The sequence below is a fragment of the Podarcis raffonei genome, chromosome 7 (assembly GCF_027172205.1).
Source record: "Podarcis raffonei isolate rPodRaf1 chromosome 7, rPodRaf1.pri, whole genome shotgun sequence".
Lineage (NCBI taxonomy): Eukaryota > Metazoa > Chordata > Lepidosauria > Squamata > Lacertidae > Podarcis > Podarcis raffonei.
In genome coordinates, this window is record NC_070608.1 from 64,787,933 (window position 1) to 64,804,427 (window position 16,495).

Genomic DNA, 16,495 nt, shown 5'->3' on the forward strand with positions numbered 1-16,495 from the left:
CAACTCAGTTTTGAAAGTAGCCTCCATTTGCACACACAGACACACACACACACAAGACGTTCTGCCATGGGGCAAGTGGTTCTGCTGCTCCCCGCGTCCCAGTCCCAGGAAACTAAATTCTGTGGTTCTCTGAATCCGAGCATTTGTTTAGAATAACTGGATCATTTTTTAGAATAACTGGATCAAGCATGACCTTCTGATTATTGGCTTGAGGTAAAAACAAGTTTAATGGCTGCAATCTTCACAATGTGAGGGGGGTGGAATCTACATGGCAGAGAGTGTTGTGAGAAGTCCTAGGGAAATGAGGTCTATTGCTACAATCCCATAATAGTACTAGTGCATCTGATCCACACCCACCCACTCTGAGAAGAGTCCAAACATTTGTGCCCTCTTATAATGGAATCCAATCTACTGAGAACAGAAAAGGGTGAAAACTGTACTCAGTAAATAATAATAATGTTGTATTCACACCTTCCTTATGTTCCTTTCTAGGGCATTATAAAGATTGGTAACAAATGTTAAGGGATTGCCTTCCTTATGCACACAAGTAATGATTAAGCATGGTGGAGACTTTTAAAAATCAGCCACTATGAAATGCAAGCCAATTCGAAGGGGGCCGGTTAGGCATTGCCCAAAAAATATCTACATCACACACACCCAAAAAAGGACAAACAAGAATACCAATTTGCATATGGTCATTTATATGTACAGGCACAAACTTAGAAAGAATTGTTGTAATTTAAGCAGGAATACAATACATCGTGTTAAGTTGTGGGTGAACATATCAGATGACACAGCAATTCTCCAAACAGCTCTTGTTTATTCACAGGTCAGAACAGAACTGAACTGAAGGGTTCAGCCAGCCTGCTTATATAGAGCTCCAGTACAACGTAACTGTAACAACTTTCTGTAACTATCCAATCACTGAATGTCACTTTCGATCCCTTATTTGCATATGTGGACCTGAACTATCTACAGTACCCCCCTGCTGGCCCAGGGTGAGAACTTCAGTACATAACACATCTGACCCTAGTGGGGAAGACATTGTGCCTCTGTTCAGCTGACGGTCAACTTTCAGGCTGCTGCTTCCCCATTTTATGGTTCATTATCTTTAAACTTTTATGGTTTACTATCTTGGACTGGACAGTCCTCAAATAAAGGACACCTTCAAACAGAGGACTCACAACCCTTCAAAACGGAGAATTAACAGGATTAAGCTTACATATATTTCCATATAATGTCCATGTTTTTAGCCATTAAATGTGTCACTATAATTTTTCACCGAAAGGCCCTCCTATATAGTATTTTGAGGGAGTTAACACAAGGTATATGCCTACAATTTTTGAGACTACACTTCAGATTTGAAATCCTACTGACACTGTTCTAGAGTGGTTAAAAAGATAAAGATTTATATTATATGATGCAGAGATCCCATAAACCAGCAAGAAAGACATACTTTCTTCCATTTTGCAATTTATGTTACCTAGAGCACTTATAACTTTCCTCCTGGCAATGAGATAGGCATTTTTTAGGAGACATATGCTCTTTTAAAAACGAGAATGACTAATATTCTGAGCCGCACAAACCCAAACATTTTTGCTTCCCAGTGATAAACAAAGATATGGTTTGTTGCCATTCTGTTGTAACAGGAGTTAATGAGCTCAACTGGGGGTGGGGGGGGGGACCTCTGTCTGTGCAATGAATGTGATTAGCCCAGAAGCTGCAGAGTGGAATCGAAAAGAACTCTGGTCAAGAGACTGGCTCATGATGGAGACAGGCCTGAATGCCCGTCTTGAGAGCAGAAATGCTTTTCTGTGTGAGAAGCAGAAATGCTGACAAGGCCTCAAATGAGCTAAGACAAAGCGCCACTGTAAAAGAGGTACAAGACTCCATGTAGCTTAGCAGTGCTGGGTGACCATCATGAATTCCCCCTGTACCATGATAAGGCTTGGTATCATGTTAGCCCCTAAAACAATGGGGAACTGCTTCTGCAGGTGTCTGTCCTGTGATTGACCAATATATTATTGTTTCAACATTTTTAATGTTTGCTGTCCTGGGCTCCTTTGGGAGGAAAGGGACAGTAGAAATGAAATACAGTGGTACCTCGGGTTACAGATGCTTCAGGTTACAGACGCTTCAGGTTACAGACTCCGCTAACCCAGAAATAGTACCTCGGGTTAAGAACTTTGCTTCGGGATGAGAACAGAAATTGCGCAGTGGCGGCGCAGCGGCAGTGAGAGGCCCCATTAGCTAAAGTGGTACCTCAGGTTAAGAACAGTTTCAGGTTAAGAACGGACCTCCAGAACGAGGTACCACTGTAAACAAATACTATCAATCCTCCTGTACCTGTTGAGGGTGCCATGATGGCAACAGCTAACATGGTGCCCTTCAAGTGTTGTTCAGCAACAACTCCCATCATTCCTAATCATTCACTGGGCTGGGTGGGGCCGATGTGAACCAGAACCCAACAACATCAGGGAGGGCACCATGTTGGCTAGACGCTTTCTTACCTCATGGTCGGAGAAGAGCCGGACACCTTCTAGCTGGTGGAAGACTGGGTAGTGGGTGCTATCGATCTGATCTCGACGGTAAACATCTCCCACAACCAGAAAGGCATCGAGTCCCGAGTGCATCAAGTCCCACTGGTGGGCAGATGTGTGGGCTCTTAGGATGTGGGTACGATTCAGGTAGTAGTTATCCCCTTTCTTCCTGCTAGGGTGGTCTTTTGGAATGAGCAGCCTGTCAAAATTCTGCTCAACGGTGACCACCGGAGGCATATCATCGTACACAGAGAAGAGTGGCGTCCCAAAGCGCCCAATATATTGCTTGTAGAAGTGGTCTTTCACACGCTCTTTCATCAGCCACAAAGGGTGATGCCTTTGGTTGTGCAAGTTTTCCCCCACCTTGGAAAGAATCTTCTTTGTGACATTGGTATAGTCATCTGGGAGATAAGATTTGCCAAGAACTTCCACTGTGTCTGTTACGGAGGTGCTGGCAGCGAAACCTGAAGATATTCGCCGGCACCATGCAGGACTGCAACTGGAAGGTCTTCTTCCCAGAAGTCCCCATGATGGAACCATTCTGCCACAGCCGAGTATTTGCATTAAGTTTCTGGATGCAGCCATTGCAGGGGTTTTTATATGCTGGAGGAAGTAGAAAATCAAATGCAAATAATGATTTCCGCTTGCAGTACACACACAACCTTCAATATGAAATATATGAGTTTTAGTCTACTCAGTCACAAAGAAAAGCTGATGAAATTATTCCATCACAGTTCTATAATGTAAGAAAATTATTAATGCTTTGGGAGTGCAGCAAAAACTAGCAGTGGTCCAGAGACAAAGTGGCGGGAACCCTGTTGTTGTTCTTGTTGTTAGAAAAGTGGGTTGGGAAAGAATCTTCCCAGGACTTTGGGGAGCAGAGGCTACCAGATATGTTAAATAGCACTGTTCTCAATGGACCAAGAAATATGTTCATTTTAACTTCCCAATTAAAGCAAGCAAAAGCAAAACACCTACCTGTACAAACAGCACCATTTTGGAACATCAGATGCGTCCCTCTCAAATAGTGTTGATAAACAAGATAAGCCCAACAGACGTCTGATTATATTCCAGATAGAGTCTTTGAAAATGCGGCCAATAATTCTCATACACGAGAATGGATTCAAGGATAATTTATGTGGATTCTTCTGTCTCTCTGCAGGAGATTGCCAGCCAATTACTATGGGAAGGAGAAGGAGGTAAATAACGTGAATGTTGAGTAACAAAGACCATGATCAAAAACATTTGTAATTTCTTCACAAAGCTTTCCATAATGGCTGATTGGGATGCAAAGCTGCAGTAAAAACTGAGTCATCCCATTTGTACTCTCTACTGCCTACTTCACCAAACTGTATACTGAACAAAAAGCCACAAGCTCACATCTTGTCTACCCACCCTACACAAAACTCAGACTGAGAGCCAGGGAGCAAATCTGAAGTCTGCCTCACTCAACCTCTTGCCTTCTTCTGCTGACCAGATGGTGGATGAGAAACATTCCAGGAACTCACCTGCCCGTGCAGGAGAAGGCAAATGCTACAATTAGTTGCTAGAAGATTACAAATGGCGGCAGCAGAAGACTATCCAGCTCCACATAGCCTCACACATAGCCAGTGTGGTGTAGTGGTTAAGAGCGGTAGTCACGTAATCTGGGGAACCGGGTTCGGGTCTCCACTCCTCCAAATGCAGCTGCTGGGTGACCTTAGGCCAGTCACACTTCTTTGAAGTCTCTCAGCCCCACTCACCTCACAGAGTGTTTGTTGTGGGGGAGGAAGGGAAAGGAGAATGTTAGCCGCTTTGAGACTCCTGAAGGGTAGTGATAAAGCAGGATATCAAATCCAAACTCTTCTTCTTCTTCTTCTTCCTCTTGAAGAGGATTATAAGTGAATCAGGCCTCAAATATGGCAAATTTGCAGGATTAGATAGGCCAGGTGTCAAGAGGGAGAAATCTAGGGCCAGTGCTCATGTTAGGCCGTGTGAGGCCATCGCCTCAGAAGGCGAATGGATTGGAGCAGTAGCTCCTGGCTGTTCCTCCTGACTCCCTACCCCTGCCAGCCATTTTCCTCTGCTGCCATACATCCCGTCCTGCCCCCAGTAATCTGGGTGTCTGCCTTAGGTGCAATGGAGGAGGCTATTCCATCACTGGTGTTCAAAGGAGATTCACCTGCAAGTCTAGTCAGCATCACAGTGTCCTTTACCCCAGACAGCAAAATGTCTAGAGAGAGCCCTAGAGGCATCACTGGGCATCTGCGGAGCCCCACAACCTCCTGGATCAAGTCAGATGGATTCTCTGGGTTTTGCACCAAGATTCTTTTTCTCAATTAACTAAAACTACTACTATAAATGGTAAGCATCTCCCAAATTCCTATGTTTCATTAGCACTCTTTCTTGGAAATCATTGCTGATGGGCTCCAGATGGACTATTTAATATACAATTTTTTGTAAATTGACAGGTTGGGCCCAAATCCCTTAAAGCCGTTCATTTCTCCCTTCTGTCCAAAAAATACTTAATGGACAGAAAATCCCTAACAACCCTGAAATGCTGTGGAACATATGAGGAAAGTAAGGCTGCCTTCTTTTAGTGATCTGACAAACTTCTGTTGCGCAAGAGAAGTTCTACCAGTGTAACATATGCTAAAAACAAAATACCGGTAATAGACATATGGTAAAATTACCAGGATTGGGCATTTACCAAGCTGTTTAGCAACTCAACTAAGTTTTTTTTTTCCCTCCAGCATACAAACTTGTCTGAGCATAAGGTTGTAAATGCTATAGTTGATGATATACTTTGCTTAAATCATCTCTGGTTAAAATGGGACATAAATTAGGAAAAGGTAACATACAATTCACAGGCTATGCGTAGCCCAGAGACATCAGAACTTTTAAAAATGGTGGTTCTAAGAAAGGCGCTAATGTGCATAAACTATTACCATTAGTTATTTCTGGGAAGAAGAGGCTAATTCGAATTATCTACCTTATTTACTAAAATGCAATGTGCACCTTTCTGGCCAAATTATGTCATGAAAATTAGAGCGTGCATTAGATTTGATGGCGCATTTACATTCGCCAGCAAATACTTTTTTGGTTTTAATGTTTTGAAAATTGAGGTGTGCATTAGATTTGATGGTGCATTAGAGTCACATAAATACAGTACTTCGGTTTTCCAGGACTGCCCCCATCCTCTGAACCATGCAAAGGAGCATGGGCTAGCTATTGTAAGCAAAAATTGAGGTGCTCAAGTAAACTGGTACACTTGGGAGCAGAAGCTGTGCAGAATACAAAACTATCAATCAATCAAAATTTATTATACAGTCACAGAACGGTTAAAAACAAGTCAGAATACCAAGAACGCTGTGTTTCTGACACAAATTCAAATAAAATACATATATAGAAACAGTGGGAGAAAGCCAAACCACACCTGAACTGGCAAAATCCTTTTATGAATCTTTGCAGGAGAAAACAGAAATGTGACAGTTAATTTCCTTTACTGTGTTGTTTGTCTCAATCAATAAAAAAAAGGCCAAATACCACTCAAAAGTCTCTCCTGGGTATTTTGATAAAGTAGGAGTGAATAATCAATTTTGTTCATCTCTATAAAATATACATTTAAAAAACCATTTCCCCCCTACCCATTCATCCCCACAGGACAAATATTTATTATAAGGAATACCCCCACCCCTGCAAAGAGCCATCTAGTCCTAGAAAAATGCCACCAGCTGGCATTTGGGAACAGTCAAGTTATCTAAGTAATTGGCATGGCCCTCAACAAACCAAGACAAAGTGCAGAGCAAGTTTTACAATCAGCACCCACAAAATACTGTGGAGGGGGCAGATATCAGACTTGTTGAATCTACTTTGTTTTTTTACTAAGATTCCAAGATCTACCAACCAGAGCCAGGAACCAAAGCGAAATTTCTAGAATCAAAAGAATAAGTACGTTTTGCATCTAGGAATTTGTAGTCAGCACTGCATTGATAGACTGTTTTATAAAAAATGATGCAGAATAGCTGGACTCCTTCCATTTATTAAAACTTTCCAGTTGGGGGTGCGTGGTCTGTAGGCAGGCAACACAGAGGCATAAATCTACAGCTCTCCTAGACCGAAAAGATCATTTCAGTGATAGGATAAATCTCCCTGTTTGCATTTCCAAGGGTAAGGATTCAAAGGGGATGTCATCAAGAGCATTGGAAACTTAAAACACCAAACAAGTCCAAAAACTTGGACTTCCGGGTCAGCGCCATCGGCGAATGGCGGAGTTCCTCCGACCGGAGGAACGGGCTCCGTGGAAACTGGGTCTTCCCGCCGCGGCGAAGGCGGGGACCCGCTAGAAATCCCAGGCGGAGAAGCCTGGGAACGTGGGGTTCGGCAGAGCACCAAGAGCGCCTCCCCTACTCGCAGGGAAACCCACTTTTTGGGGCTCCAGAGCGAAGTGGGGTGAGCAGCGCGGTGCAGCGAACCGATTGCTACTTTCACGGAGGGAAGCCACACAGCCATCGCCAGAGAGCGCTGACTTTTTCCTGATGACAATTGGACTCTAAACAAAGTACCCGTGAGTAAAAACGGAAAATTGGACTAAGAAATTCGTGAATTTTGTGAATTAGGCACCGAGCGGGAAGGTTTAAACAGGAAGTCCGCCTTCCGCTTTTTGTAAACAGATTGAAGCAAAAACCTTACAATCTAATAGCCTGGAAAGTTGTTTTAAAGATTGAAATTTCCTGCATCTACAACCAATAAAACCCCCTTGGAAAGCAGGAGAAAAGGGGGAAAAATTTGACTGTTTAAGCCTGCAGGAGAGAGAGTAAAGGAATATAAGTTTCCATCGCCCCAAACCTGGGAACGGGGTGTCAGGAAAGAAAGTGTGAAAGACGTCCATCGATTAAAAGTGGAGTATTTTGACAGATAGTGGGGGGGAAAGGAGAAACAAATTAACTTCAACGCTGCTTTCTGCATTTTAGTATATTAAAGAAACAAAGTATTTGAAAATCGAAAGTAACTTTTCTTTGTTGGATACGTTTTTTAAAGATGGATACAAATAGAAATTGTGTCCCCTAGAGGGAGCCTGTCAGTTTGCTGTTTTAGTTTAATCGGAGACTTCACATCTGCGAGTTTGAGACCATGGGAGCAGTCGTGTGGCCTGGATCAGGAATGTGTTGGGAGGAAGTTTTGGTGTCTGCCCTTGGCAGGACAAATACATTGCTGGAGCAGTTGCATGAGAAAATGAACTTGATGAATGAAAAGTTGGATTTGATGACTGCTGTAGCCAGTGAATATGATTTAACAGGAAACAAGGATAAAGAAATTATACAGAGTCCAATTCAGGAAACTGGTTTGACAGGGCAAGTCCAAGGGCAGATGAAGACAGAAGAGGCTGCGACTGTATCCCAAGTAACACAAATGGTGAGACCCAAAGTTTTGGAGGAACAAAAGTTGCTGCTTTGGAAGATCGAACATGGAGTGTGGATGGAAGTGTCTGGAGTCAAGGAAGCTCTTAACTCTAGTGGGACTATGAAACAGGTGGACAACTATCTTCTGGATAATTACTTTTTGAATTACAACAACGATGACGGGGAGTGGGACTGGGGGGTATGGGCTAGCTTGATGAAGGAAAATGGAGACTACTATCGGTTGGAATCCCCCGGAGACCCACTCGCCAAGGAGAAAGGAAAGAAACTACGAAAGAAACCAACAAAAGATAAAGAAGAATGTAAGCCTAAACAAGAACAAGAAAATCTGCAGAAGGGGCCTAGAAGAGACTTAAGGGTCTCGGACATTAGATCACCAGGTTGATGGATTGGATGTAATGGCCAGAAAGGACTGACATAACCCGAGACCAGGAAGAAGGGACGTTGGATAAAAATTAGAGATATTAAGAAAAATTTCTTTTTATTTTTGGAATTAATGTAATATTAATGAAATATCAGGGAACATGTTGGAAAGGAACTAAATTGGCTTTAGTAAAAAAAAATTTTAAGGAGTTATGTATGAATATGGCTTAAATTTTGAAATTTTAAGGTTTTTAAGACAAGATAAGGTCAAAGAAATTAAGGTAAACTGAATAACAGAATATATTAAAAAATGGAAAAGGTATGTTGAATTAATAATTAAGATAGATTGTCAAGATAAATTATTTAAATTAAATTGAGAAATATGGGAAGAATTTGCTGAAATAATGAATTAAATTGGAATACAAAAAGGGAGGTGTGAGGAGGTTCAAGAAATAAGCAAATGAAAAGATGTAAATTTGAGATTTGTATTTTTCTTCTTTGTTGGTTTTTCTTTTTATCTTATTTGTGGTTTTTTGCTGTATTTTTCTGTTTTTTCTTTTTTTCTTTTTTCATATTCATGTATTGAAGAAACATTGAATAAATATCATTTAAAAAACAACAACAAAAACTTGAGTTGGCAGTGAAACTGACATGGTTCTTATGGGTGGTTCAAGAGGTAGCAAGAGATTTTGGAACGGTTTGCTAATTTAGACAAATGGAACAGACTTATTAAGAAAACTATGTTTAGGCATAAGATGAAACGAGGTCTTAGTTACCCTCCTTTGTTGACCTATTATCAGGCTTGTAATTTAAAACAGTTGTTATATAAGGGGTCTTTCAGTTCCATGGCTGCAAGCAGAAAATTACAATAACAATAACAATAACAATAATAATTTATTTATACCCCACCCATCTGGCTGGGTTTCCCCAGCCACTCTAATCCATCAGGCCTACATGCCATTCCATAAGTTGAACATAACAGTGCTTCTGACCATAGAAAATCCCTTTTCTATGGAAGGTTGGACTAAATAGGACAAAAAGACTGCCACCTTTAGAGTCACTGTGAGTTCCAAATTTGGAATATAAGGAAATCAAGCAGGTTGATAAATTCCTTCACTTCCCAGGTTGGGAAGATGCAGGCCACTGTAGGCTGACAGATTTATTTAAGAATGGTAACCCTTTAAGACTGCAATAGATCACCCATATCTTGAGAGCCTTTCACCCATCTTGGCTTCAAGTATTGCAGATCCAGCACTCTACACAGAAGCGAGGCATATGTCAGACGAGCATTAAGAGTGGTATGAATAATCATGTATTCAGCCTGGCTATAATATGAAAGGATGGTCTCTGTTGTTTATAATGAGCTTACTGTAGAGATGGCTGGCACTCCCATGAGTGCTAAAACGGTATGGGAGTTAAGCTTTAGGAGGCGAATCCCTGCTGATGCTTGGGATGCAATGTGGCAGAATCCACCATACAAGTTAATTTCAGCTCGTATTCAAGAGGCTGCATTCAAAGCGATTCACAGATGGCATTGGACGCCACTTCAACTACACAGAATAAATTTGGCTATCTCAGTGGAACACTGGTGAGGCTGTGGTGGAAAAGGCGGTCTTTATCATTTATGGTGGGGGTTGCAAATTAGTCAAACCTTTCTGAGAGGTTGCTTTTGCAAAACCTTTGATCATCACTGGGCAAATACACCCTCTGACACAGCTCTTGCACCCTTAAACTGGATAACCCTGCAATAGTACACAGAGGGCTTCTCTCTTTACTGCTTGACCAGAGGTGGCTAGCCATTGGATAACATCCAACTTTACTCTGAATGGCTGGTTAGATAAAAATTGGGGCACGGCTATTTCCGAATGTTTGGCATATTCGTATGAAGTGCAAAAGAAAAATGCCAAAACAGGCAAATCTGAAAGTGTTTTGGGTTCTTTCTTGACCTATGCTAATATGAGTGGAGCCTTTTTACATATTGCTTTGTGGAGAGGGTATTTGCAAGTTTCACACTCATCATATCATGTACTAAGAAACATATACGATACATATAAGAAAACAAAGCAAAGCTAAAAGTGTTAATAATCATTTTCTTTACTGTACAAGGATAACATGACGGGGGTTTTTTGCAAATTTCCTGCTGTGGCACCAAATTTGTTACCAAGGGATTATATTTGCACTGTTATTATCAAAATTGAACAAAAATAATTATTTAAAACAACTTTCCAGATCAGTGTTTGCAGATAGGCAAAAGAAACACTCTGATATAAACTGTGTTTGTGAAACAGAGATACAGTATTTTACAACTGCTCACATTTTCACATGTACTGGAAAATGCAACACATTATTTTAATCTAAGTAGTCCTTTGCATTACATACACACTTAGGCTGTAGTTCCGCGGAGCCTCTTCTGTTTGGGAAAAAATCTGCAAATCTCCCCAGATATGCCAAAATGATGTATTCGCTTAATATCCCTGGGCACAAAGTAGGATAATGTGGTTGTGAAGAATGAGGAGGGAAGGTGAGGGGGGGAGGAGTTGGAGGAGGGGGTCCATGTACTCAGTACCAATAGTTCTTTAAGCATTTCTACAGTCACAAGTTTGCAAAGAATACACAAGTTATGTGTATTTTGCAATTTCTAACGGCGTCTCAGAATGTTGCAGGCTGACTAGTTGCCTGCCTTCCACAAGCAGTATATTAATCATGACAGTATCACTGGCAACACTGTGGAAACTTTAATATGAAACAAGAAAACTGGGAGCCATTTTCCTTAATAAGATAATGAGCCATCACATCTTTCTAAGTAAAGCTTTTTAAATACACAATAAATAATATGTATTTTTGTGTGTGTGCAAGTGGGAGAGAGCGAGAGAGAATAGAAAGCAACAATATTCATAGAAATCATAGAATTGTAGAGTTGGATGGGACCATGAGGGTCCTCCAGTCCAAGCCACTGCAACAGACACAGATTTGCAGAGTCCCCTTAGGAAAACTGCTGTTTCTCCGCTTTAGTTCCTTGTCTATGAAGCAGGAGCAATAATGGCTTACCTCGCTGAATTATTATTCAGAAAGATCAGGAAAGCATCTTACAACTAAGAAGGTTATGCTATAATGATAACCATCATACACCAGATGGTTAGGGACGCGGGTGGCGCTGTGGTCTAAACCACTGAGCCTTGGGCTTGCTGATTGGGAGGTCGACGGTTCGAATCCCCGCGACAGGGTGAGCTCCCGTTGCTTGGTCCCAGCTTCTGCCATCCTAGCAGTTCGAAAGCACGTGTGGTGTAGTGGTTAAGAGCAGTAGTCTCGTAATCTGGGGAACGGGGTTCACGTCTCCGCTCCTCCACATGCAGCTGCTGGGTGACCTTGGGCTAGTCACACTTCTCTGAAGTCTCTCAGCCCCACTCACCTCACAGAGTGTTTGTTGTGGGGGAGGAAGGGAAAGAAGAATGTTAGCCGCTTTGAGACTCCTTCGGGTAGTGATAAAGCAGGATATCAAATCCAAACTCTTCACGTCAAAGTGCAAGTAGATAAATAGGTACCACTCCGGTGGGAAGGTAAATGGCGATTCCGTGCACTGCTCTGGTTTCACCAGAAGCAACTTAGTCATGTTGGCCACAAGACCTGGAAAAACCAACGCCGGCTCCCTCAGCCAGTAAAGCGAGATGAGCGCCGCAACCCCAGAGTTGTTCGCGACTGGACTTAACTGTCAGGGGTCCTTTACCTTTACTGTGTAAAATTTCTACATATTCTTCTTCTTTATTTTAATGACACCTCCATGTTCAGAGGCAATACATCTATGTGTACCAGATACCAGGAGCAGCCAGCAGGAGATGGCCCCTGACACTGCATTCTGTGGTCATGGTTCAGCCCTGCCCAGGGCTGCAACCTGAGGTCTCCTCAACTGTGGAGCAAGGGGACCTTCCAGCAGACCTCCATACTGATAATGACCATGAGGAGCCATCAGCTCTGGCTATCCTTCTCCCAGGACTGGAGGTCCCCATGCCAGTTGCCTTCGTCTCAGACAACTCCCCATCCCTCATCTTCCCTAAGGCAGAGGAGGTGGGGAGAAAGGCAAGAACGTTGGTGCTGCCAAAGTGCCCAACTAGCTGCACATGAGGCTACTTGGGATGAGGGGGAAACCCTTGATCAGATCAGGCCCTGATGGACAGCCAGAAAAGGGTAATGCCTCTGGCTAATGTACAGGCTTGAAGTCTGAGAGCTGCTTCATCCTCGAAGCAGCAGCTCTTCTCCAAACACCTGCCTGGGGAAACAAGACACCTGCATGTGAATTTCCAGGAGCATCTCGTTGACTTCTCTTGGTTCTGATCCAATCAGGCAGCTCTTGTGGGTTTGTGGTTGCTCTTTGCTCAACCCCAGCACAAAATGGTGTTTATACAGTGGTACCTCAGGTTAAGTACTTAATTCGTTCTGGAGGTCTGTTCATAACCTGAAACTGTTCTTAACCTGAAGCACCACTTTAGCTAATGGGGCCTCCTGCTGCCGCCGCGCCGCTGGAGCACGATTTCTGTTCTCATCCTGAAGCAAAGTTCTTAACCTGAAGCACTATTTCTGGGTTAGCGGAGTCTGTAACCTGAAGCGTATGTAACCTGAGGTACCACTGTACTGGGAAAACTGCAAGCCGTGTCGGTTAACGTTATGTACATTTCCACAACCAATCCAGAAAGGGGAGAAGACATGCAAGTTTCCAAACGGATTTTGGCTTCACAATCAAATTAAATTGACAGCTTTCAGGTCAGGAGGGGCAGGCGCCATGAAAGGTGTGTGCAGAGCTGCTGGTGCGCTTGCTTTTGTTTCAGCCACACAGTACCTTCCGGCTGTACTTAGCAAACGTACATTCAGTTGTGTAAAAGAAAAAAAGAAGAAGAAAAGGAGTCATCTCAAGTTCGAACTGCAGCATTTATCTGTCACGGGTTCTTACAAAGCGTTTAAAAGAAAAGGTTAGAGTGCTTCGGAAGAAGGAACTCTATTTTGCAGCCTAGAGGCACACTGCTTCTACCAGTTGGCAAGAGAAGGGCTGAAATATTAATAAGCAAGCCATTTGTCAAAGAAATTATGCAAGGAAGCCTGGCCGTTGTACAAACCAGCAAGCGACTTAAGACACAAGAAAGCCAGACATGATAATCCAGGGGCTTTCTGAAATGGGCTCCTGAGCTCCTCTACCTTTAGAAAGAAAGAGCTGGCAGGGAAATTTAAAAAGGGTGGGGGATTTGTACAAAAACAAATCAATGCATTTTACAATAAACTCTTGTTCACACCAATATTAACCGTTGTTATTTGGGTCTCGATTTGATCCATACCAAAAAAGGGGTTTTCGACAGATTCAGACTAGGTGCAATGTCTTTGCAATCGATGTTGCATGCGCATCAATGAACATGACTTGAAATGTGATCCGCCATGCCAGACTACGTTTAATAATTAAAAGCCCGCAAAACACTTAAAAGAACTGTTATATGATGGGCAGAAATGCGGACCTTTAAAAACAGTTGAATGTTCTTTTAAAAATAGTAAGATTTATGCATAATGCACAGGTGTGCCTGCTTTTGTCTAGCGATAGGCATCACTTAAGTATATAGACATTCTAATGGCCCTGCACGGAGAAACTGAATTACTGACAAAGCAAATTTGCAAAGGCGGAAGTAGCAGTGTTTCTGAAAGAGATACACTCCACATACCGCATTTCAAAAAACGGGGGCATTTCTGAATCTTTAGATTTAGCATACATTGCCAGGGGAGAGCAGTTGCAGCTATGGCCTGTTTGAAATTAACACCTTCCTTCTGTTTTGAATGATCCTCACCAATCATGCATAGACTCGCTCATATAATGAATATTAAGAAATACAGAAAGTAGTACTTAAGCCGCTGTATTATGTATGGGTCTTTGATTATTAATAGCCCCTTTCTGCTTACTTAGCACTTTTTTTCCTACTGGGCTTCTCAAAGTTCTGTACAGCTGCTATTTAATGATGCCTCCCAACAGCCCTGTAGTATAATAAATAGATTGTTTAAAACAATTAACGGTTGAACCCAATTCACATTTCTGCACACTGCAATGCATATGTGTGATGAGTAACTGATTGAAGGTGCTGCTTCTTTGGGGAAGGAAGGAAGGAAGGAAGGAAGGAAGGAAGGAAGGAAGGAAGGAAGGGTGGTGGGAAAGGAAGCTCCGTAGACAAATAGAGAACTTCAGCTGGAGATCCCAAATGCCCAATGTGTTTCATTTTATACCTGCTGCAGTGGCACTGTTCAAATGTACAAACATTTAACTCAAATTATATATGGACTCAGGGACGCGGGTGGCGCTGTAGGTTAAACCACAGAGCCTAGAACTTGCCGATCAGAAGGTCGACTGTTCGAATCCCCACGACAGGGTGACCTCCCGTTGCTTGGTCCCTGCTCCTGCCAACCTAGCAGTTCAAAAGCACCTCAAAGTGCAAGTAGATAAATAGGTACTGCTCTGGCAGGAAGGTAAACGGTGTTTCCGTGCGCTGCTCTGGTTCACCAGAAGCGGCTTAGTCATGCTGGCCACATGACCTGGAAGCTGTACACCGGCTCCCTCAGCCAATAAAGCGAGATGAGCGCCGCAACCCCAGAGTCAGTCATGACTGGACCTAATGGTCAGGGGTCCCTTTACCTTTACTTTATATATGGACTTACTATTTTTGTGTGATTGCAAATGCTGAGTGATATCCCATTAAGAGACACTCACAGTAAACCACTGAAAGCAACTCTGAGCATGACTAACATTAAATATCACCCGCTATGTATAATTTGAATGCCACACGCACACACAGAGGTTCAGAAATGACAGAAAGTGGGCTTCTTGAAGATAAACGCACATATAATTCCCAACTTTCACATCAGGTAGGCTAGTGGTACCAAGATCTGAAGCACATCACTGATTTAAAAATGGAGGTGCATCATCACCAATGAATCACAGGCAGGCTAATGGGTGGGTCAAAGGGTCGCTGATGTGATACTAAGCTGAGAAGTTTGGAATGTGTTATTTAAGCCAGAAGGTGTCTGTATATGAATATTGTCAGTCCAGGCCCTAATGTTCTTCTGAAAGTAGTTATGTTGACAGCCTGCAAACGCTGCAAAGTAGAGCAACAGTGTTATTTGTAGAGCTCAACAGGTAAATTGCACAACTGCTTTATCACTACCGCTATTGCAAGCTGTTTTGTGAGAATAACCTTGCAAACTGATGTACAACGCTTCTTTTTTATCCTTTGCATGGGAGTAAATTTCAGCCAATGGATTTGCAAAATGGGGCTCGCCATCGACATTTGTTTAACTGGATCTTCAGGATTTCAAAAAATAAAAAAATTGTGCACAGCACAGAAAATCTGCCCAGCAGGTGACTTTGGAGTGCATTTCCACTTTCCTGACTGTGAGCTGCCCAAAAAAGGCCAAAGTGACCCCTGGCACTGCAGACAAAGTCTGGGAGGCCATCCAAATTATGGCAGCCTGGCTCCAGATGTCCATGAGCATCGACACTGTCCAGAATGTCTGTAGTGCTACGTGATACCGGAGCTATCATCCTCTATTTCTGAGCTATGGGAGTTGCAGAAGCTGCTTTGTGCAATTCTGCATCTTTTAGCTAGCATATAGGAGAGCAGGGAGATGGTAGAGTTTTGAGGTGCTCTTCAACTGACACACCCCCTAAAAAAAAAATACAGGGTGGGTGGGTGGCAGAATCCTCTCTATAGTGTACAAGTGAATTTCAACAAAGTGTGATCTGACCAGCAGAAGTAATTCTGTGCACCATGACACAACTTTTAGATTTGTGGTAGTCTGCTAAGGCAAGGAGGATACTGGAGAACTACCCTGGTGATTCACCAGCAAAACTCTTCAGGAGTATGTTAAGTTGTGGGTGAACATACCAGACGACACAGCGATTCTTTAAACAGCTCTTGTTTATTCACAGGCCAGAACAGAACTGAACTGAAGGGTTCAGCCAGCCTGCTTATATAGAGCTCCACTACAACGCAATAGTAACAACTTTCTGTAACTAGCCAATCACTGAACGTCACTTTCAATTCCTTATTTGCATATGTGGACCTGAGTGAAAACTATCTACAGTATCCCCTTTCTGGCCCAGGGTGAGAACTTCAGTACATAACAGAGTAGATCACCCTTAACTGGATTCTCCCTGCCTTCTTTTTAGCCACC

The 16,495-nt window shown here is 42.7% G+C and overlaps 1 protein-coding gene and 1 long non-coding RNA gene across 5 annotated transcripts in view; one reads left to right on the top strand and one right to left on the bottom strand.

The window, feature by feature from the left end:
• LOC128417819 (uncharacterized) overlaps positions 1-16,495 on the top strand; it is a 313,698-nt gene that overhangs the window by 156,182 nt on the left and 141,021 nt on the right. The gene's annotated exons all lie outside the window — the stretch shown is intronic.
• The window catches only part of FARS2 (phenylalanyl-tRNA synthetase 2, mitochondrial), a 193,569-nt gene that overhangs the window by 146,701 nt on the left and 30,373 nt on the right, over positions 1-16,495 (bottom strand). For 2 of the 4 annotated variants that reach the window (XM_053396992.1, XM_053396991.1), the window contains 2 exons: positions 3,519-3,720; positions 2,511-3,143 (listed from right to left, as the gene is read on the bottom strand). The exons of 1 other annotated variant lie outside the window; for it this stretch is intronic. In XM_053396992.1, the coding sequence (XP_053252967.1) occupies positions 2,511-3,143; positions 3,519-3,536 (651 nt within the window). In that variant the 5' untranslated portion in view covers positions 3,537-3,720. The remainder of the gene's footprint in view (positions 1-2,510; positions 3,144-3,518; positions 3,721-16,495) is intronic. One more of the 4 variants, XM_053396993.1, reaches the window with a different exon arrangement.